Genomic DNA, 24,003 nt, shown 5'->3' on the forward strand with positions numbered 1-24,003 from the left:
CTTCTGGTCTAGGGCTGGCCACACTTTCATGGTTGGGACAGTGTGAAAAATGTTTGACTTGCAGGTGAAGTAGGTTATGCAGGTAAAAATAACTGGTAAGTGTTAATACAAGAGAAATTGTTACGCTGGAAGAGCAGATTTTGGAATGCCAAGAGTGGCATGTTTTACAAGGATGTTGATAAACCTTTGTAATACAAATGGCATTTTGGTTTGACAGGAATGTGATCAGAGGCCTGCAGGAAGCTAAGCCTATATTTCCTCTAGGAACAGTAGTTCAGTACTTGCTAGTTCAGTGTTCGAGGCAACTTTATAAACATTACTACTGCAAATGACAAGAACTCTGTAGAATGGGTTACAGAGAGGTGTGACTGTGTTCGAATAGCCCTAGTGAGACAAGGAGGGATGAAAACGAGGTAATGGATCTGAGAAGTAGTGAGGAAGAGTAACATCTGTTTGGTGATGCAAGGGACGTTATCAGAAAAATTGCAGTAAATTGTTCCATATGATATTACATTAAAGGCCTGGAAATTCAGGGCCAGAGAAGAAACTTCTTTTATTAGATAATGAGAGATCTCAATTGACCGTTTCTCCTTGTTCCATAGCCACAGAGCAGCATATTGATCTTCCATTAAAGTGCTCATCTCTACCTTTTGTGTGAAGGGATTTTTGTCCATCTCCCACATTAGAGTATGAATTTTTGGAGGACAAACGATTATATCAAACAATGAAAGAATGCTTTGCGTGTAATAAGGTTAGGGTGGAACTTATGTGAAAATCTGTAACTTATATTTACACTATCAGACTTGGAGAATTTTAGTCCTTGGGACTCCTGCATTGTAATGTGCTTGCTTTGTTGTTATAATGTTATAACAAAACTAGTTAGTGGCTTAATTTCTGTGGTCATGTGTATTTTCTCCCTAGATCTTTACTCTCTTAAATTTTGGGGCCCAGTCAGGGTTTTAGAAGTGATCATTATCCACTTCTAAACAGAATTGAATTCTCTCTCCAAAGGTCAAATAAGTTCTCCTTATATCAGGCTCCCCAAATCAACAAGGCTTAATGGCTTCTCCATCACATAGAAAAATACATGTTAACTCATATGTCTTCCGTGGATGATATAAATAATTTGGTGTCTGAGATACTCCCTGGAAGAGAGATACAATTTTAGGACAACATAGTAAGTCGTATGATAGAAGTAATTGCCCCTGGTGCTTTGGGAGCATAAAGTGGGGGCTCTCCTTGAAACCTAGGAGGAAGCTGAATAGAATGAATGAAAATTTCGAGGAAGTGTGATGTCTGAGCAGTTTTGAAGGAAGAGCAGGGATTGGGGAGGGGTTCCAGAGCATGAACTATGGCAAGGACACGTGAGGAGCATGATGTTTTTGGAAAACTGCAAGTAGTTCAGAATTGCCAACATGGGGGGAAGGGTGGCTGGAGCCAGACATGGAGGACTGTGGGGCGGGGTGGGGGGGGGGTGGTGGCTACCAGGAGGCTTGAACTTCAGCCTGTTGGCTAGTTGTGTTTCAGAGACACTGGTGTTTACTGAAATGTGAACAGATACTCTTTGCCACATAGGTTCTCTTATCAAATAAGGTCCACACATTTCTGCATACTGTAGCCCTCACTTGGGCATTAATAGTTGATATAAGTAAACTATAGACTCCCAGCAGATCTGAGGTGAAGGAACCTGTCTAACTTGATTTTATCTAATTCCCAAACTTAACTCAGAATAGAACTTTTTTTTTTTTTTAATGAACTCCTATTATTTTCTTACAGAATTACAGAAGTGTTCTGGGTAATGAGTCATTGAAGAACTTAAGCAGAAGTAATACTTCCTTTTATATTTTTTTACTTAGCATACGTCCCAATATGTATCCTATTAAAACTCCTTAGAGAATGGAAATATTGCCCCATTGCATGTCTGCAAAAATAAAAAAATTAGAGGAACAGGTTATGCTAGTAAATGAACATGAATGGTACATGTTCTTATTTGGAGATTTAATTTCCTCCAGGAGTTTTGAAGTTTACCTCTTAAGCTATATAGTTGTTACAAAGTAGGATGAATAGAATGACTTAACAAAAACAGTTTAAAATTCACCACTTTTCCCCTTAACTTTAACTTTTTCAGACTTACCAAAAAGTACAGAGACCTGTGGGGCGCCTGGGTGGCTCAGTCATTAAGCGTCTGCCTTCGGCTCAGGTCATGATCCCAGGGTCCTGGGATCGAGCCCCGCATCGGGCTCCCTGCTCGGTGGGAAGCCTACTTCTCCCTCTCCCACTCCCCCTGATTGTGTTCCCTTTTTCGCTGTGTCTCTCTGTCGAATAAATAAATAAAGTCTTAAAAAAAAAAAAAGTACAGAGACCTGTAATGCACTCTCACCACCCATCTTAATAAATAAACATTCAAAGCCCACTGGGTACCTTGCTGTAATTGCATTGCTCTCCCTCCCCTTTAAAGGTAACCACTGTCTTGGTTTTGCTATTTATTGTTCTCATGCATTTCTTTCTAATTTTATTGCTTTTGGTATGTGTCCCAACAGGAAGTGTCTTTTGCATATTTTTTAAGTTTATATAAAATGACTTTATCCTTCTGAAACTTGCTTTTTTGTTGAGCATAATTATATTTGTGGGATTTATCCATGTTAGTAAATGTAACCCTAGTGTATTCATTTTTACCTGCTGATTTATAGTATTCCATTGTCTAAGTATATTTAGATTGTTTCCTTTTTTTCTTCTTTTGACATTACACTCATGCTGTAGTAAACATTTATAAATGTCTTTCATTTGTGTAAGAGTTTTTCTGGGACACCTAGGGCATGAAATTGCTGGGTATACATGTCTTGAGCTTTATCAGATATTGCCAAATTGCTCTCAGAAGTACTTATATTGTTTTACTGGCAGTGGATGAGATTTCCTCTCGGTCCAAGTCTAAACTAGATTTTAACCTACATCTATTCATGAGAATTGGAAAGAGTAAAACAAACTAGAGATACTAGAGATTGTACCACGCAGCGTGGATTAACTCTGAATTTCATTTTGTCTTTATAGACCTTGGAGAAATTCATTCAAGGCTTTTAGATCACAGACCAGTTATTCAAGGTGAAACCCGTTATTTTGTGAAAGAATTTGAAGTGAGTATTTAAAACTTATTTTGTAAAAATACTGCCCTAGTTGTTAGTATGTTAATATACAGAAGGGGACTTCTCTGGTTTTAAAATCTCTGATTTCCATTCATGAGTTCATAAAATAGGCAAAGTAAAACTCATTAAGAGGCATTACCATTCATGGAAGGAGCTTAAAACTAGGCAGCAGGAGACTTGGGCTCAAGTGCTGGTGCCTACTCTGGAGTACTTAATATCTGTTGATCGCAGTTTTCTTCATCAGTAAAATGAGTATAGTGAAAAAAAGATTTTAAAGACTGATGGGTGTAGGTCTTCCAGATCCATTTTCTATATTTTTTTCTCAGTCGGAGCATTAGCACCCACCCAGAGTACTCAGGTTAAAATAGGAGACTCATCCTTGACTGTTCTTACCCGGTTAATGCCCACTTTCAGTGACCATTTCTTTTGGATATTACTCATAAATCTCCATCCCTTCTAATTTGTGTGCCTGCTTCATCACCCCAGTCAAATCCAGTCTTTACCATGCTGCCAGAGTGCTCTGATGTTATTTTCCTTTTTAAAACCCTGAAATAATATTTGCTGCCTCCAGGATGAAATCCAAGCATCCTTCTGTAGGCCCCTACCTTGCTGGCTTTACCGTCTGCCACCCAGTATTTCGTGCCGTGCTGCATCCACACTGACGCAGCAGCCTGCCGTCCTGTGTCATATTCCTGGTGTCTTGCACGTGTGTCATTGCTTCATCGTGCCTTAAACAGTAGCGCCCGAGCTACTGTCAGATAGATGGTATGTGGTGTTGCACACAAAAATTTCATGGTTCTGTGTAAGTTGGGGTGCTGTTTTCAAATAAGACTCCAACCAAACAGGAAGTCTAAACCTGCCAAAAGGAAAGAACCTTTTCATAAATCCTTCTTAAAACTACAGAAAGCCTGTGGCACAGAGCCCTCAAGATGAGGGACGGAGCTGCAGCATCAGATACCATTTCTGGATTCAACAGACTCTTACTTAAAATCTGCATAATACCTAATTGACAGCATGGTTGTAAAGATTGAAGATAGGCATGTGCACACAATGCATGTGTCTGGATGTGTGTATCCTAGAATGTGATCTGGTATCTAGGAATAAGTAACTCTTAGCTCTCTTCGTCATCATTACTGTTTGGTGGGATACGGATAGTCTGGGACACACAGAATATTATCCAGAGATGATTCCCTTATCATGCTATATGAAGATTATTACCAATTCCTTAGTGAGAATAAAGTCTGGGCGTGGCATGGCTGGATTCTATGCTTAAGAGTCTCTCAAGGCTAAAATCAAGGTGTTGGTCAGACATTGTTCTTATTTGAAGCTCAGAGTCCAGTTCTTTTCCATGGTACAGTAAAGTTCCCATTTCTTTTATTTGCTGTCAGCCAGGGGGCCCCTCTGAATTCCTAGAGGCCACTCACGTTCCTTGGCAGGTGGCCCCTTCCATCTTCAAAGCCAGAAATTGGGGGCACCTGGTTGGCTCAGTTGGTAGAGCATGCGACTCTTGATCTGGGGGTTTTAAGTTCTAGCCCCACGTTGGGTGTACAGATTACTTAAACCAGAAAAACAAAAACAAAACCATAAGTCAACCTCGCTCACGTGGAGTCCCTCCCTCTCATGTTTGCCAGGAAGAGCCTAGACTCTAAAGGACTCACCTGATTAAGCCAGGGCCACTGAAGATAATCTCCCTTTCTTAAAGTCAGCTGATTTGGGACCTTAATAAATCTGTAGACTATGTATACAGTAACACTTAGATTATGGTTTGAATAACTGAGAGAAGGTGTGTGTACACTAGGGGTGGGGGTCTTAAGGGCCATCTTAGAATTTTGCCTACCATAAGCTCTTGTAACTACCTGATATTTTTCTTCTTTGTTTATTGCCTGTCTTCCTTCATTAGAATAGACATACCATAAAAGTCAGGACTCTTCATTGTATAAAAATGCCTTCTTCTCCATTGTATTAAAAATGCCTAAACCAGGGGCGCCGGGTGGCTCAGTCAGTTAAGTGTCTGACTCTTGATTTTGGCTCCGGTCATGATCTCAGGGTTGTGAGATTGAGCCCTGTGTTAGGCTCTGCACTCAGTGGGGAGTCTGCTTGGGATTCTCTGTCTCCCCCACTCTGCCTCTGTTTCCCACACACACATACACACTCTTTCTCTAAAATAAATAAATAAATATATTTTAAAAATGCCTAAACCAATGTCTGATGCATTGTAGGTGCTTAATATGATTCAAAAGAACAAGCAGCAGAGCCTTGACTAAAACTTGAATTTTCTGATGTCTACTGATGTCATAAGTCATCTTTTTCTTAAGTGTGAAAAGTTACACATTGCTAAATAGTGGCTGAGATATCCCTAGAATATGTGTCATTGTACTTACATCAGTGTTCTTTAAATAATGTCGATGGTTTCTATGAAAGGGCCATCTATACAAATGAAGCTGAGTGTTGAGTGGCAAATGAAAGAAGCGTTACATTTATGCGGTTGAATATCTTATGTTCAAGAGCTCACTTCCTGTAGAAGCCAGTACCTCTTTTAACTGGGATAGAAGATAGTTGCCGAGAGAAGATGGGCTTGTGTCTGAGAGGAGAGGAATTACTTGCACTCCACATCGTGAAGCCTTCCAAGGTCTTTTTGGAAAGGAGGCGATGTTGAGTGGAAAAAGAACATGGGCCTTGGAGCTTGACATCTCTGGGTTCAAATCCTGTCCCCCCCCCCCATCAGCTATGATTACCTGCTTTATTAAGGCTTAAGGTGCCTACTTAATAATGGGAGCAATAATGTATACTGTACAGTTTTTGTGAGGATTAAATGGTATGTTATTTTAAAAAATCCCTGACATGCAGGTGTTAGATGAATGTTAACTGTTACTATTAAGAGAAAGATGGTAGCAAGTACGGTGTGATAAAAATGTTTTAATTCAGAATTTGCAATAATGTGAATGAGATTGGGTTCCATTTTAGGGAAAATAGAGATTTGCTAAGCAAATGACATGAGCATTATATTAGAAAAATGTTTACTAGAGAATAAAATGATCACACCAGGTGTGATAGAAACAAGCTTATTTTGTAAGTGTCTCGAGCACTTATTTTGTGTGAGACATAATGTCAGGAACCAGTGCCGTCCTGGTGAAGAAGATAGGCACAGACCCACCCATGAAGCATTCTCATATTGTCCTTAAAGACCGGCCTCTGAAGGACTCAAAAATATCTTGTCAGCTAAGTTTAAGTGGTTATCTTCAACTAAGTGTAACATAACTCCTTTATGTTTTAAATGTTTTTGTTTTTTTTTAAATTTATTTGAGAGAGAGTGCGCAAGTGAGCAGGGAGTGGGGGGAGCAGGAGAGGGAGGGGGACAAGCAGACTCTGCGCTAAGCGCAGTGCCCTCTGCGGGGGCCTGATGGGGGCGCTGATCTCAGGACCCTGAGATCATGACCTGAGCTGAAACAAAGAGTGGGATGCACAACTGTCTGAGCCACCCAGGCGCCCCCACTCCTTTTCTTGCCACATACCTGATCCAGGCTTTTTACATGATAACCTCCCTAGTTGGTCTTCCTGAGGGTTTAGAGTAGCGTGGAAGCCTTCCTGTGTATCAGGTTCGTCTACCTTTTCTGTGTACCGTGTGCTGACATTTTGCCTCAAATTAGAAGAAAAAAGCTGAAAGCATTTTAGAGGCTTTTGATTTGAATATATATCTGCATTATTTACAGCTCTTTTGTATCTTGGTCCAAACAATAACATCCTCTGATTCTCGTCCCCAGATGGCATGGTTGGGCAGAGAGGAATGGTGAAGCAGAGTTATTAAGACTTCCTAGAACTTTCATCGCTCTTGCATTTAAATGTAGTTCACCCTAAGAAAACCTGGCTAGTATTTCAAACTAAAGTTGTTTATAGTTTTTATGTTTCAAAAAGTTAATGCACAGGGGAACAATCATCTTTTTCTTTACAAAATTTTATTTCTAGAAGAGGGGAGTAAGTGCCACATGGTGGCAGCATTACTTAAATTATTGAAGTTCTATTATATTTAAGCTCTCTTTTTGTGTTTGTTAGTATTTCTGGACAGTTGACTGTCTTTCTCCTGACTTTATGCAGATCCTTTATATCGTTGATTCCAGTGCACAGAGATCCCAGTAGGGCCCTTTCAGTGAGCATCAGTTCAGTAGGGTCTGTGGGTGTGGCATTGTCTGCGGGACCATTATCTTTCTAGCCACAGAGGAGATGTCATGGCCTCACCATGTAGAACAGTTAGTGAGCTTTTCTGGAGTGCTTTTGGGGTCTGTGGTCCTATACAAGTTCCTTATTTCATTTTTTTCTTTTTTTTTAGTTGTATAAGTCTCTTTTTTGATGGAAAAACTTTTGTTATTGAATCATAGTTGAAACACAATGTTAACATTCATTTCAGGTGTACAACATAGTAATTCAGCAAATCTATACGTTATGCTGTGCTCCCCACAGGTGTAGCTACCGTCTGTCACCATACAATGCTATTACAATACCATTAATTATATCCCCTGGGCTGTACTTTTTATCCCCATGACCTGTTTATTCATTTCATTAACTGAAAGCTTGTGTCTCCTACTCCCCTTTACCCACTTTGCCCATCCCACCACCTCTTCCCCTCTGGTTGCTTATTTCATTTTTAGCAAATTTTATTCTTTGAATGCTTTATTGAATAGTTACTGATTACCTAGGTATATCAGTAAGGAATGTGTTTAGTTACTAGAAACAGATACCTGAAAAATAGTGACTTTTTAACAAGTATTTATTTTTCTCTCAATACCCAGAGCCTAGGGCTGGAGTTAGCTTTTTCTTCTAACTTTGCCTTCTACCTCCCTGGAGTGTTGCTCCTATTCTTATGCTTTCAAGGTGGCTTTGGAAGTTCTACCAATGACATCTGCATTTCATGTAACAAAAAAGGAGGCAGATGGGAAATAGCAAGCAGTCTCTGTAGAGGCACATTTGGCTCCAGATAATATTTGGGGATTGATGGGAAGAAAGGAGAATGAATCCAGAACTAATGTCAAGGAGATATATAAAAATAAATAAGAAACAGTCTACCTCCAGGAAGTTAACAGTCTAGAGGAAAAAAGACATAGAAACAGTGAATTTTAATGATGGAATTATGATAAAATAAGCACAAAGCACTTGAGATCTCAAGAGGAAACAACTCCAGAAGCAACTCCCCACAAAGCTGGGAGGAAAATTTTCATAGAGGGGGTGGTGTTTGAGCTAAGAAAGAAAAATGGATGTTGGCCAGTAGGAAAAACAAAAATGGAGACAATGATTAAAAGTAGAGGCCAAAAAAAAAAAAAGGATTCAAATAAGTACAGTAATTACAGAGTCAGAAGGGATTGTGTCCATGAGTTTGAATGTGGGTTGAATTGATGAAGAGAAAATTCCTTAAAAGGCAGGACAAACTAGAATTTCGCTTGACATCCTAATCTCTCATTTTTGGTTAGATTATTAGAGTAACTGTCTACGGCCATACCACCCGGAACACGCCCGATCTCATCTGATCTCGGAAGCTAAGCAGGGTCGGGCCTGGTTAGTACTTGGTTGGAAGATTATTAGGGTAACTGTCAGATTATTAAATATCAGGATAAAGTCTGTCCCATATAGCATGTGACAGACACACACACACACACACACACACACACACTACGGTTTTATTTAAATCTTGTGGGCCTGGCCAATTTAGTGATTGAAAGAAAATTTTAAATTATGGTATTGGTCTCTCATTTCCTTTCTAATAGTATCAAATTATATCTTAAATATAAATATTTAGTAACTGTACTAATATTATTAATAACTGGTAGCATTTTTGTTTGTTTAGAGGGAGTGAGTGAGTGCAAGTTGGGTGGGGGGGAGGGGCAGGGAGAGAGGGGGAGAGGGAATCTCACGCAGGCTCTACGCTTTGTGCAGAGCCCGACAAGGAGCTTAGTCTCAAGACCCTGAGCCAAAATCAAGAGTTGAACGCTTAACCAACTTTAGCCAGCCAGGTGTCCCCATTGGTAGCATTTTTAAGCAGATAGTGGCAGGTACTGTTTTAAGTACATTACCCGAGCGACATGTTATTAATTTTAACTTAAAAATTAACTGTATATGTAATTTTATGGGGTGTTACACATCAGAAACTAAGCTTCATTAGTGCTAAGCTTTGTTCTGAGAATTTATGCCCCAGAATGTATATATATACACAATTAAATGGAGGGGTGCCTGGGTGGCTCAGTCAGTTAAGCAGCTAACTCTTAGTTTCAGCTGAGGTCATGATCTCAGGGTCCTGGAATTGAGCCCCGCATCAGGCTTCCCACTCAGCGGGGAGTCTCCTTCTCTCCTCCTCCCTCTCCCTCTACTCCTCCTGCGTGCTGTCTCCCTCTCAAATAAATAAATCTTTAAAAAAAATAAATGGATGTTAATTTATAATCTTCCTTTTGTAGTAAGTGTCAACAGTACACTGTGGTCAAAAATATCAGCATAAATGTGAATTGTGCAAGACTGTTGAATCACAGATCTGTACCTCTGAAACAAATAATGCAATATATGTTAAGAAAAAAAAAAAAGGAAGAAGATAGCAGGAGGGGAAGAATGAAGGGGGGGAAATCGGAGGGGGAGACGAACCATGAGAGATGATGGACTCTGAAAACTGAGGGTTCTAGAGGGGAGGGGGTTGGAAGGCTGGGTTAGCCTGGTGATGGGTATTAAAGAGGGCACGTTCTGCATGGAGCACTGGGTGTTATACGCAAACAATGAATCATGGAACACTGCATCAAAAACTAATGATGTAATGTATGGTGATTAACATAACAATAAAAAAATTAAAAAAAAATATCAGCATAAAAACGAGCACATACCAGCGGGTTAAGTTTAAGGGCAGAGACTGTTTCTAACATCCTGTCTTATATAACACTATCATTGGGCCTATTTGTTGTTTAAATGAATGAGGCTACAAATTCCCTTTCTACAATATAAGACTACCAGTTTGCCTGCTAGAAGAAATAACCCTCTAAATAAGTGGTTCTTTTTTAATTTTTATTTTTATTGAAGTATAATTGACACATGTTACATTAGTTTCAGGTCTACACATTGTAATTCAACAAGTCTGTATGTTGTACTATGCTCACCGCAAGCATAGCTACCATTTGTCACCATACAGTGCTTTAAATACCATTGACTATATTCCCTATGCTGTGCCCTTTAGTAAACCTTGAGACTTACTCATTCCATAAGTGAAAGCCTGTACTTGGAACCCTTTCGCTCATTTTGCCCATCCCTCCTCACATTCGCCTCTGGCAACCATCTGTTTTCTGTATTTATGGGTTTATTTCTGCTTTTTGTTTGTTTTTTTTTAGATTCTACATATAAGTGAAATCATATGGTATTTGTCCTTTTTTTGATTGATTGATTTGGTGGAGGGGAGGGGCAGAGGGAGAAGGAGAGTATCCTCAAGCAGTCTCCTCAGTGAGCATGGAGCTCCATGCCGGGCTCAGTCTCACGACCTTGAGATCATGACCTGAGCCGAAATCAAGAGTCAGATGCTAAACCAACTGAACCACCCAGGTGCCCCTGTCCTTTTCTGTCTGACTTATTTCATTTAGCATAATACCTGCTAGGTTCATCCATGTTGTTGCAGATGCCAAGATCTCATCCCTTTTTTTATGGCTGAGTAATATTCCTCTGTGTGTGTGTGTGTGTGTGTGTGTGTGTGTGTGTGTATACACATTTCATATCTTCTGTATCTATTCATCTATTAATGGACATTTCTGTTGCTTCTATATCTTAACTATCGTAAATAATGCTGCAGTAAACATAAGGGTGCCTGTATCTTTTCAAAAATAGTGTTTTCATTTTCTTGGGGTAAATGCCCAGTAGTGGAATTACTGAATATATGTTATTTCTATTTTTAATTTTTTGAGGAACCTCCATACTGTTTTCCACAGTGGTTGTACCAATTTGCATTTCCACCAACAGTGCACAAGGTTTCCTTTTTTCCACGTCCTTGCCAACACTTGGTGCTTCTTCTTGATTCTAGCCATTCTGACAGATGTGAGGTGATATCTCATTGTGGTTTTGATTTGCATTTCCCTGATGATGAGTGATGTTGAGCATCTTTTCATATGTCTCTTGGCCGTCTGTATGTCTTCTGAAAAAAAAAAAAGGCTATTCAGGTCCTCTGCCCATGTTTTAATTGGACTATTTGGTTTTTGGTGTTGAATTTTATAAGTTCTTTATGTATTTTGGATATTAACCCCTTATCAGATACAGCATTTGCAAATATCTTCTCCCATTTAGTAGGCTGTCTTTTCGTTTTGTTGATAAGTTCCTTTGCTGTGCAGAAGCTTTTTACTTTGGTGTAGTCCCATAGCTTATTTTTGCTTTTGTTGCTTTTGCCTAAGGCCAGTATTAAAGAGATCACTGCCTGTGTTTTCTACTAGGATTTTTATGGTTTCAGGTCTCACATTTAGGTCTTCAATCCATTTTGAGTTTATTTTTGTGTACAGTGTCAGAAAGTGGTCCAGTTTTATTCTTTTGCATGTGTCTGTCCAGTTTTACCAGCACCATTTATTGAAGACTATCTTTTTGTCATTGCATATTCTTGCCTCTTTTGTCATAGCTTAATTGAGCATATAAGCATGGGTTTATTTCTGGGCTCTTTATTCTGTTCCATTGATCTATGTATGTATTTTTGTACCAGTACCCCATACTGTTTTGATTACTACAACTTCGTAGTATATCTTGAAACCTGGGATTATGATACCTCCAGCTTTGTTTTTCTTTCTCAAGACTGCTTTGGCTATTCGGGGTCTTTTGTGGTTCCATGCACATTTCATTATTATTTGTTCTATTTCTGAAATATGCTATTGGTGTTTTGATAGGGATTCTTAACTTTATATTTTATTTCAACTTTGATAGTGTTTCTTAACTTTAGTAGGTCATGGTCTCCTTGGAGAATTTTTTTCTCCCAGGAAGATGTGTAGAAGACATATATATTCAATTTGAGTACAATTTCAGGGGCATTCTGGAATCCCAAAGCCCATCCATGGACCCTGGAGTAAGACCTATACTTTGAGTAGAACTGCAGAACTCCCCTTTCTGTTCTTCATTGTCTTTGTATTTGAATTGAGAGACCACTCCTTTGCATCTTGATAAAGAAAAAATGTACCATAAGGAATGCAATAATCTCTATAGTCTTGATTCATTCAGATTCCAGTGCCGTGGGGGGAAGGTGACAGCAGCTATGACATAGTTGGTTTGTTTTTTCACTTCAATCTGGCTACAGAGATAGAGCAACTAGAATAGCAAAACCAGGCAACATCTGTAATAAAACCAGGGAGCAACGTATCCCCCAAATACCAAATGACCAAATCACCAAAACAGGCTTCTGTGGAATCAGAAACTGGAGGAAGACATGGAAGAATGGCTGAGGGTCTTGGGAGCCTTGAATGCTAGAAAACCTCAAAATTACCATCAGGAATGCTTGAAGGGCCATTCTAAGGAGAAAGCAGAACCTTCGGAGGGGACTTCACAGGCTCTAATTTCTGAGTGAGTGATAGCAGACCACAGAAAAGTCTAATGGGCTGAAGCCACCTGTGAGTTTGAAACTCACAAACCAAAACACCCTTCTAGAATGGTGTTCTAGAGAAACTAAAGGAGATTGAATACTTTGTGAAACAGCAGGAAAAGGGAGTTCTAGACCTTTGAAGTTAGAAAGACTGTCCTGACCACCCCTCCCTTCTAGAAATAGAGGAAAACTAATTTCACTTAAAAGTAAGCAGGAGTCAAATCCCATAACAGTAATGTCCTTTAGGGCAATGAGTGTAGGTATGACCACAAAAAAAGGTAAAAACTGTAACCTAATACTTAAAATGAGCTTGGGAAGCATAAGAAAATTATTAGAAGTGAGGAAAAAAATGGTATAAATCAGAATCAGAAAAACTCAAAATTAATTGGCTAAAACAGAAATGGAAAAAATAAAAGCTAAGGTGAAAAATTCAGGAAAAAGTAATTTTAAAAATTATTTCAGGAATGAAAACTAAACTCGAAGGAACGTAAGAGTGAATAAACACAATGGATAGCCCTTATGTGAAATTTAAAAGACGGAGTGAAAGAGATAAAAAGAATTCAAGAGAAAGGAATAGTTATTGATAGTAAATACAGAAGATGCAGTACAATATATGCCTGATAATCAGCCCCTAGAGAAGAAAGCCAAAGCAGTGTAATAGAACAAATGTGAAAACTAAAATTCAAGAAAACTTTCCTGAAAGAAGGTACTAGTGAAATTTTATGGAAGGGCACACTGCTGTCAGGGAAAATTAACCCAGAAGAGCCTACACTGAGAAATTTTTTAATCTATTGGTTTTTTTTTTTAAAGATTTTATTTATTTATTTGAGACAGAGAGAATGAGAGGGAGAGAGCCCATGAGAGAGGGGAGGGTCAGAGGCAGAAGCAGGCTCCCTGCCGACCAGGGAGCCCGATGCGGGACTCGATCCAGGGACTCCAGGATCATGACCTGAGCCGAAGGCAGTCGCCCAACCAACTGAGCCACCCAGGCGCCCTTATCTATTGGTTTTTATAGAAAAAAAATTTTTTTCTTTGGGCATATAGACAAAATGGGTGTCTTTTATTAGGGGAAGAAAACCTGATTTTTTTTGTTTTAAGATTTTATTTATTTATTTGACAGAGAGAAATAGCACAAATAGAGCAGCAGGCAGAGGGAGAGGGAGAAGCAGGCTCTCCGCTGAGCAGGAAGCCCGATGTGGGGCTCGATCCCAGGACCCTGGGATCATGACCTGAGCCGAAGGCAGCCGCTTAACCGACTGAGCCACCCAGGCGCCCCAGAAAACCTGATTGTTAACAGACGTTATCTGTCTTATGCCAGAAGACAATGGATTTGAACAGCCAGGGATTTTATGTCTAGCCTAACTGACCCGCAGCTATATAATCCACTGTTGCTGGGTCATGCAGGACTCTGCAAATATTGTTCAAATGAGCCTTTCCTGAGGAACCTATTATATAATCCACAGAGTGAGTTTCAGATGACCAAAATGATTGGCAAGACTTCTGCGTAACAAGAGTTGGTAAGCATTAAATATCTATTTACTTACAGAACTAAGACTGAATGGCAGTTGTTAAGGGAGAGAGTATAACATGCAGTGACTGCTTTCTGACCATGCAGACTCGGTCTACCAGAAGGTGGAGGCTGAGGGAAGTGTATATGAAAAGGAGAATATGGTCCGGCTCTTGTTGCCTTACAAATATTAACTGGGAGTAAAAGGATACTGTTTCACATTGGATCCTGAAGGAGTGAGAAAGCTAGAGAAGGAGATGATCCTAATACTAATATTGCTTATAGTAGGGAACCAGTAGACAGTAACCAAAAAAGTGGAGACCAAGGGTATTATATAAAGTATGAATATAAATATAACCATGAGAACAAAAACACCAAATTCTTCTCAATACTGAAAGAGATATCAAAAGAGAGAGAACAAATAGACCACATGACCACACCTGAAAATGTTATATACATTATGTGTGTGCGTTTATTTATGAAATAAGAATAGTCTGTATATCATGTTTCCATTTAAGAAGGAAGGAATTGGAAACATACATATATACTTAACACATACATATGAATAAATATGATGGGGAGAACAAAGGCAAAAGGGAAAAAATTAAATTTTCTTACAACTTGCAGCCCATTGACAAATCTTTGAGACAGGCAGAGTGACCTTCTTCTCGGAACTCAACTGCCTCCATGTTAATACTTTGCTAAGGGCAAAAGGCAGCCTTAGCTTTAATATTAGTCCAACCTCCAGGATCCCGTTAAGTCTCCTTTAACATAAAAATTCCTTTGGAAACTTCCTTTTCTCTACCCCCATATCTCTTTGTACGTTAGCAATCATCCTCCAAACATGTGGTCCCCTGATAAACATTTGAAGGGTCTCATGACTAAGGGTTTACTAGGTAGTAGTAAATCACCTTTTCCTCATAAGAGCAAGCCCCTCAAGGTCCTGGAAACCTTGCTTCCAAATTCCTTAGAGGAAGATGTCTATGGCCATACCACTCTGAATGCGCCTGATCTCAAATTCCTTAGAGGTTTATGCTCTCCCTAACCTCCTCCCAACTTAAAAGTATATAATCAATCAACCCTCACAACCCCCATGCAGTTCTTCCTGCCCACAGGTCCTGTCCCCGGGCTTTAATAAAACCACCCTTTTGCACTGGAGACACCTCAAGAATTCTTTCTTGACCATTCACTCCGAACCCCGACATTTTCACATCAAATACATCCACATCCACATTTATATATGCCTCTGTGTGTGTGTGTGTGTGTGTGTGTGTGTATACGTATGTATGTGGATGTATATCCTTATACTTAAGACAGGGGTAGGATAAAGTTTTAAAATAATTACCTAAAGAGAGAGTTAGGAAGGAATACAATGCAAAGGACGTGGATAAAAGCTAGACTTTTTTGACTGTATATATATTGTTTATAGATGTAATTTTGGAAGCATGTAAATATTTTACGTAAAAGATAATTAAGTTTTAAGGAACAATCCCTAAAAATCAAGTAAAATGTAAAAAAAGCAAACCTGTGTTTCTGGATGGTGGCATTGCCATGCAGAGAGAAACTGTTCCAAGTAACATTAAAACAGGGCAGTTTGACGTACGTTCCTAGTGGAATATCCCTTCAGAACAGCCGCCGCAACAACAAGCAAACAAACCCTTAAGCTGTTTTCAGTAATCGTGTTGTTGATGCTCGTGTCGTCCTTGTCATTTGAGTGAAGTGGTGATAAAGCAAATGAGTAGTTCTGTTGGTGTTTTGACAACTACAAAGAAATGGGTAGGACAACAGTAAATAAAAACCTTATTTTTTGAGTATGAACTTAAAATGTGTCTTTTAAAAAGCACATAACCTATTTTGTAGCCTTATCCCCTGAAAGGCCTAGAAATAATGACTGACCCAGTAGCAGTGAACACCCCTAGTGATCATCAAATACCATTTCTAAATATTAGTGGTGTTTAGAGACCTGCTGATTCCAAGTCTGAGTCCAGAAATGTACGAGGTGAGCCTGGTGCACCCAGTTATATCAGAAAGCAAAGAGGCTACTAAAGAACATAGAATTTTGTCTAAAGCATTGCAGAGCCGACCTGACTGGGCTCCCACTGGACAAAGATAGGACAGTTCGAACACCAGTAAGGAAAAATACTGTAATGGCTAGAAAACTTCAAATATGTTAATTCTGTGAGTCATAGGAATGCGTAGAAACAAAGAGAAACCTTCAGAGAATACTAGGGAACCAAATCATTATTTTTAAATCTTTTAAATAAGAGGAAATAATCAAGTGTTTTATTTTGCCTTTCACATGTAAGCATTCCTCAGAATAACCAAATAGTTGAGGGGAAATTTCTCTTTACAGAGGTATTTCTGCTGATAAATGAAGACGGAATGCTACCAACATCCTGCTGAAAGTACACAGCCCACCTCTGAAATATTCTTGCAAACAAAAAAACAAAACCCTGAATCTGATCAAGCCTCTAGTTCTAACTACTAATTTACAGGAAAGAGAACAGACAAAGGGATATGTTAAATTACACCACGGGGATTCATTCAGCCAAATAACAGACTGTGGGAAACTGCAGAACAGATGACTCACATTTTTTCAACAAATTGCAAAGAAAAAAGTGACGGAGGGGAAATCTATAGATTAAAAAAGATTTAAGAAACATATTAACCAGTTGCAATATATAAGTTTTAGTTCAATTTTGGTTTAAATGGGGATAAAAAAGAACATTAATAGGACATTTGAGGAAATGGGAATACTACCTTGTTATTTAATAGTACTAAAGAATTATTATTGAGTGTGCATGTACGTGTGAGAGAGAGAGAGAGTGTGTGTGAGGAGAGAAGGGGACAGAGAGATGGTCTTACTATATTTTTTTTTAAGAGGAGTCTTTGTCTTTTAAAGATGTTGAAATATTTGCAGTTGAAATGATGTGCTGTTTGGGATTTGCTTCAAAAGAATCTAGGATTGTGGGCAGGAGAATGTATGCAGTGTTATAGAGGGAACAAAATAAGCCAGGAGTTGAGAATTGTTGATTGGTGGTAAGTACAGTATTCGCTTTTGATTCTTTGAGAAAGATTCTATGGAAAAAATTTTAGAAAAAATCTAAAAACAGTATAGTAAAAATCTGGCCATAGCTGCTCCATAAGAATGGCTCAGAACAAAATAAAAACCTCAGTAATACAACTAACTTATTTCCCTATAATCAAGTTTACTACCCTTCTTTTTTAAATAAACTTTTTATTTTGTATTAATTTTAGACTGACAGTAAAGTTGCTAAGGTAGTATAAATAGTTCTCGTGTACCCCTCACTCAGTTTCTCTCCCTATTAATATCTTATATAATGGGTAAAACATTGATACATTACTATTGATGAAATACCAGACTTTATTTGGGTTTCACCAGTTTTTCCATCGCGGTCCTCTTTTTGTTCTGGGACCTAATCCAGGGTACCACACTGCATTTACTTGTGTTTCTAGTCTGTCTGTCTAGTCTTCTTTGGCCTGTGACAGTTATCTTTCTTTGTTTTTCATGACCTTTACAGTCTTGAATACTGGCCAGTAGCCTGTAGAATGTCCCCCCAATCTGTGTTTGTCTGATGTTTTTCTTAAGATTAGACTGGGGTTATGGGTTTTGGGGAAGTGCCCTTGTTACATTACATCAGAGGGTATGTGTTATCACCATGACATCACTGATGATGTCAACCTTCATTGTCTTCACTGTGAAGTCAGTATTTTTTGCTTTCCCTACTCTGTTCTTTGGAAGCAAGTCACTAAATCTGGCCTACCCTCAAGTGGTGGTGGAAGGGTAGTGTTAAAGTCTGTTTTCTGAAGGAGGGGTGTATCAGGGGTCCTCAAGACCACATCCAGGTTCAGTGACTGACTAACAGGCCTTAGCATATGGTCATACTGGTGGGTAGGCTTTATTACGTCAGGATGCAGAGCAAAATCAGCAACGGGACAGGTGCATGGAGGAAACCAGGCAGAAGCCTCCAAGAGTCTTCAGTGGAGTCACACAGGATGTGCTACATTTCCCCAGCAATGAGCTGTGACAACACAGGTGAAATGCCTACGAGAAAAACTCACCTGAGTCTAGGAGTCCAGGGATTTTATTGGCAATTGGTCAGGTAGGCAGTCTGTGCCTGGCATGTATCAAAATTCTAGACTCCCAGAAGAAAAGATGTGCATTATCATTTATAGAAAGTTTTATACCAGAGTAGGGAACTATTTACTGGGCAAGTTTCCAGCCCCTGGCCAAAGGCCAGCCTTGCAAGCGGGCCTTTCTAAGGGGAGGGGTCAGTGTTAACTCTTTTCTGTATAGGGAATTATCTACATGTTGTTACCTTTACTGCACATTTTTGAGAAAAATGGAATTAGATTTAAAAATAGCATAATAATGGGAGCTATTACGTGTTTGATGTAAGAACAACAAAATTAAAATTAGATCAAGGGTGTCTAATTTCTTTGCTGTACAGAATAAAATATGTGGCATTCTAGGCCTCTTTTTGTTCTTTTAGTGTTTCTCATGCCCGCTTTTAAACATTGCTATAAAAATATTACTCATATTGCAACTTTTGAAGCATTTCATAATAAAAAGAATACCTCCAGGTTGTGACCTCATTTATTGCCAAATAATTGGAAGAAAGCTGTGTAAATTTCATTAATAAGTAATAGCGTAACAACCGAAACCTGGCTGGAAATCCCAGAAAGTAATTATTGAGATTAAGACACAGTATGTATTAGTAATTTACTTTCTTTTAACAGGAAAAACGTGGTCTTCGAGAAATGCGAGTTCTTGAAAATTTGAAAAATATGATCCATGAAACAAATGAACATACTCTTCCCAAATGTAGAGAAATCATGCAGGACAACTTAAACCAAGTTCTCCAGAGATGTAAGCCTGCACTGTTGTTTTTTTATATATATATTCTATTTCTTTTCTTTTTTTTTTTTAAAGATTTATTTATTTATTTGAGAGAGAATGAGATAGAGAGAGCATGAGAGGGGGGAGGGTCAGCGGGAGAAGCAGACTCTCTGCCGAGCAGGGAGCCCGATGCGGGACTCGATCCAGGGACTCCAGGATCATGACCTGAGCCGAAGGCAGTCGCTTAACCAACTGAGCCACCCAGGCGCCCTATATATTCTATTTCAAATGAATGCTATGCCAAAATGTATTTCCTTCAGTATTTTGGTAGTAGGTGGAGAGAGAATTCTTAATCGAAACATATAAATTGGAAGCCCTGCCACAGAGAACATTGACTATCTCGTGATTAATGTATGTTGCCATTGATGTTGAGAGCATTGATCTCCAAAGTGAGATGTGTGCATCTGGAGTCCTTTTAGGATGTGAGAAAATGGCAACACTTTTTACCTTTTTTGGTTTTTTAATTATCCATAAGAAGAAGTTTGGTAACTAGGAGTTAGGATATGAAATGAAACTTCTTTTTCAGACAGGATACTAGAGTTTTTAACTTTTTAAAAACATAATCCTGTCATAAACGTTTGTATCTTATAACTTTTTTCATTAAGCAAAATATTGTAATGTGGAAGGATATTAAAAAAGAATCCTTATTAAACATATCAAATAATAATATAAAATACAAGTTTTATTAATAACTGATTTTACTCAGGGCTTCTCCTTAGATCTATATCGACAGTATTCAGCTTGTTCAAGGATAGATAATGCTGGGAACTGAAAAAATATCTTTCTGGAGGGAAAAAAAACAAAACTAGCCAGTAATATAATGATCTATGAAGGAAAGCAACAGGGAGATTTGGTTAATAACTGAGTTAAGCCAGTCTTTGTATTCACGTCCAAGTTAGTCTTGTGTAGTCTAATGCCTTTAGGAGCTTGGATAGAATGAATGCCCCAAGATTATGTTTGGTTTCTTTGAGTAGAATAGTAAAAAGTCTAAAATTGACTGTGGGCTTTTGCATTTTACTACAGACATCCCTCGTTTGTTTGTAGAGTGGCTTCCTTAACCCTGACAAACATTCTAGGTGTTATACTAACAGTATTACTAATAACAATTCTTATGAGTGCATTTGAGATGTGCCTATAACCTTCCTTTTCTACACTTTGAGTATATAAAAATAAGTTGGGTAAAACTTGATAACAATCTATGAATGACTATTTTGACTAACTTCATTCTTGGGCTAATGTTACTTCTGATTTGAGGACTAGCCTCTTAAAAGTAGAGTCTTCATAATGAAATAGAAAAGTATTGCTGGTAAAATGGGATTCAGACTGTACACATGTCCTGAAAAGAATTGAAACACATAAAATACAAAGTTGATAGTTAAGGTTTCAAAATCTGTGGACTACCCTGGGTGTAATTAGCTCTATGAACCTAAGAAACAGCTTTCGGAGGTGTTTCCCTGCCAGAAGCAGGAAAGGCTTCTTCAGTAGGCTTCTGCCCAGGTATATTCTGGTAAGTATTATGAGCATGCGTAGAATGGAGATGATTATCTGCTTTAATTTTAAAGATTTGCCTGGGCCCAGCTGTCGTTCCTGGGGAATTTGACATTTAAAAATCTGCCATTTTAAGTCAGAGTGCTGGCTTGTTTATTTTCAATGGTAATTGATCAGGGACTTGTACAAAATCATGCAAGCAAGTTTATATGGAATATACTGGAATATATTTTGACCTAAGTAGCGCTTTACAAGCCTAGGGATGAGTTGAGTTTTGTTTTGTGCCTTTTAACACAACTGCCACATTTATCTCTTCCTGTGGGAGAGCTGTGTGCTCAGAACTCTGCAGGAGTGGCCTTAAGCTGGTGGTCCCGCGTGTTGCGCAGAACTAAGTAACTGTGGAGCAGTAAGGTGCAGACGTCTTGAATTACTGGAATGTAGAACTATGACGAAATCCTCAGCTTGGAACTGTTTCCGCTTTGGGCTAGGCAGCCACCCACCTTGCAGAGTGTCTCCGGATTCAGTGACCAGAAGCTTTAGAACAAAAACTGACCTGTGGGTCCTTAAAAATCAGAAAAAGTAAATGAGAGCTCTAGGAGAATACGAAAAAAGCAGCCTATAAAGTCATCAAGATGCAGCCTTTATGTTATTTTCATCCTGATAACAATAGTAGTGTCTGTGCCCTGCTTTCAGATTATTTCACAGACTCTTGGGCTTCACCAACTTTGTTGTCTGGAGATCTCACTGTAGTATGGAGGACCGCGACCTTGATTTGAGAGTAAGAAGGGCAGAGCCTCTCTGGGTTATTCCTTATTCACATTAACTAGCATGGTCATGGGAAGATAGTTTTTCTTCTTTCCTGCCTCGCTCTCTCTTTTTGAGAACATGACTGTTTTTTTTTTTATTACTTAAACAGAAGAATATATGTTTAAGTAATAAGGAAAAAAAGAGAAGATAAATTACCTTAGTAACCACCTGAAGATAACCATTGCTTTTTAACTTTGGGGAATATCATTTCAGACATCTCTGTGTATCTCCAAATAGAAGAACGGATAGAGAAATGATGGCTGAATGACTAGCTGGGAAGATACGAGGGGGAGAGAGAGAGTGTTTGATAAGAATGGGGTCATACACTTTTTAAGCTTAGGTATTAATTTTAAATTTTATTTGAATTTAACAGAACAAACACAACTGAAGGGAATACCTTAAATAAGTGTTTCTGTACTATAAGAGATAGTAGTTACTAAAAGATCAAAGAAAAATAATTAGAAAAACAAAAAAATTACAAAAAACATTCAGAAGTTAGAGTCATGTTATTATTTCTGCATTAATTAATGCCTTGAGAGGTAGAGGCAACTTCCCCCTCCTTCCTCTCTTCCCCAACCCCTCACTTGAAAATTTTAACTTTATCAAGGTTTGCAGTATTTGCTTTCTGTCCTGCAGTTCTAGTGCTGCCAATTGTTTATTTAGTCTTGGACTGTTCAGTTCCTTCTGATTTATTTATTAGATCTGTAATGATATTGTCATAATTCTCAGTTTGTTTCCTTAGTGCTGCAATTTCATTTTTCATTTCATGCAATGTGTTTGCTCTCTTTTAATAAGTTCATATTGTTATTTTGTATAACAAAGTACCTATGGAAAATTATATTAGGTTTTCTTTCAGAATAAGTGTTTTGTCTTATCTATCTCTCACATGTTATGTACTTTCTCCACCCCCCAAATCTATTTCTGTACAAATTTAAGCATATTAGAGTTCTAAGAATTCTGTCAACTCATTTTCTCTTTCTAACTTTTGGGGGATGAAGTAATTACAGTGGGGTTAGGAGTCTCAATTCTTGGCTGCCACATTTCAGAGTTTATAATATACAACTATAATTCATCCTTATTCAGTAAATGGTGGAATTTTTTACCTTTTGTTTTTCTTGACTTTTTATTTATTTTGTGAGTTATTTTAAGGGACTGAGTTTGCCTGGTTTTGCTTCACTCTCTCTCTACCTAGAAATCTTTAGGAATTCAACAGTTTAAAATACTAACCAATTTTTTATAGCACTTTATCAGTTAGAATTTTCTTCTTCACTGACTGCTTCTTCCTCTATCCATCTCCTTCCTCTCCTCCCTTTTCCATTCTCCGCCTGGTCATTCCCTCACATGTATCTTTCTAACATATTTTCTTGGCTCCACTTTGAGACTGTGACCAGACTCTGACCACCCTCATCACGTTCCTAACTGCTACCACCCTGGTCTAAGCCACAATGACCTCTCACCTAGATTGTTCTAGTAGCCACATAACTCATGTCTTTCCTCCCTGTAGTCTGTTCTCCACATAGGAGCCGGAATGATCTTTTTGAAATGTGACTTGGCTCTTATCATTACTATATCAGGATCTCCTCACCTTGCTTAGAGAAAAGCCAAAATCTTCACAGTGGCCTGGACATTTCTACACGGTGGCCCCCACTCTGACTTTTTAATTTTCTTCCATTTTCTTTTCCCGCACTTCATTCTAGCTTCTCTGGCCTCCTTATTCTTCTTCTAGTATGTGCCAAATGTGCTCCCACTTCAGGGATCCCTCTGGAATACTCTTTTGTCAGGTTTTTGTACATCGTCATTTCCTATAGATCTCCTCTCAAGTGTCTACAGTGAGACCCTTTTAGCTATGCTGTAATAATCGTTGCCCCTCACTCTGGCATTCTCTGGCCTCTTTACCATGCTTTGTTTTTCTCTGGAATATCCACCACCACCTGACGTGCTCAATATTTATATGTTGTCTGTTTCCCCAACTAAAACGTAAGTTCCATGAGCTCAGACTCTTGATTGTTCTCTGCAGTACCCCTGACACCTAAAACAGTGACACAATTGTAGTCACGAAGCAATTATGCATTGATTGAAATGAGTGAATGAGAATTCAGCCAACATCTTCTGCTACCAAACCAAAATTATTTGCTTATGTATGTATTTGAGGTTTACATATACACACCGTGATAGAATGTATTTGCTTCTCTTCTGTGAGGACAGTCAGGATGTTGTTAATTGTCGTCTGTGGCACAATTACCGTATGTGGTGCTAATTTAAAAAAATCTTTTGATTGAGAGAAAATAATTTGACAAATTCTTGATGCTTTAAAATCAGTATAGTCTCCTAAAACACTGAGACAACAGGGGAGACGGCTTCCTACTGAATTAGGAATAACACTGTAGTAAGTGATGTGGAAGTGATGGGTAGGTTTGCATAATGGGCCTTTTCCCTTGGGGTCTCTAATCATGAAGAAGGAATGTTTGGTATAGTCACATGATTTTTCTTGTATTTTAGAAAAGCAGATTTCATGAAATCTAGAAAGTAAGCCTTTATTATTGTGTGGCTAAAGAATTAAAAAATCAGTTACTTCTAAGGG

The 24,003-nt window shown here is 38.6% G+C and overlaps 1 protein-coding gene across 7 annotated transcripts in view; it reads left to right on the plus strand.

Annotated features, from left to right (window-relative positions):
• The window catches only part of BLOC1S5 (biogenesis of lysosomal organelles complex 1 subunit 5), a 67,817-nt gene that overhangs the window by 3,661 nt on the left and 40,153 nt on the right, over positions 1–24,003 (plus strand). For 3 of the 7 annotated variants that reach the window (XR_014147529.1, XM_081827698.1, XM_081827699.1), the window contains exons 2-3: positions 3,049–3,131; positions 18,968–19,097. Coding sequence is in view for 6 of the 7 variants with exons in the window: in XM_081827698.1 (XP_081683824.1) it covers positions 3,049–3,131; positions 18,968–19,097 (213 nt within the window). In the remaining variant the exon portion in view is untranslated. Of the gene's footprint in view, positions 1–3,048; positions 3,132–3,711; positions 3,906–18,967; positions 19,098–24,003 lie in introns of those variants that run through there. The other 4 variants (XM_081827702.1, XM_081827701.1, XM_081827703.1 and 1 more) reach the window with 2 other exon arrangements.

This window comes from Leptonychotes weddellii, chromosome 8, assembly GCF_054177405.1.
Source record: "Leptonychotes weddellii isolate Sample4059 chromosome 8, ASM5417740v2, whole genome shotgun sequence".
Lineage (NCBI taxonomy): Eukaryota > Metazoa > Chordata > Mammalia > Carnivora > Phocidae > Leptonychotes > Leptonychotes weddellii.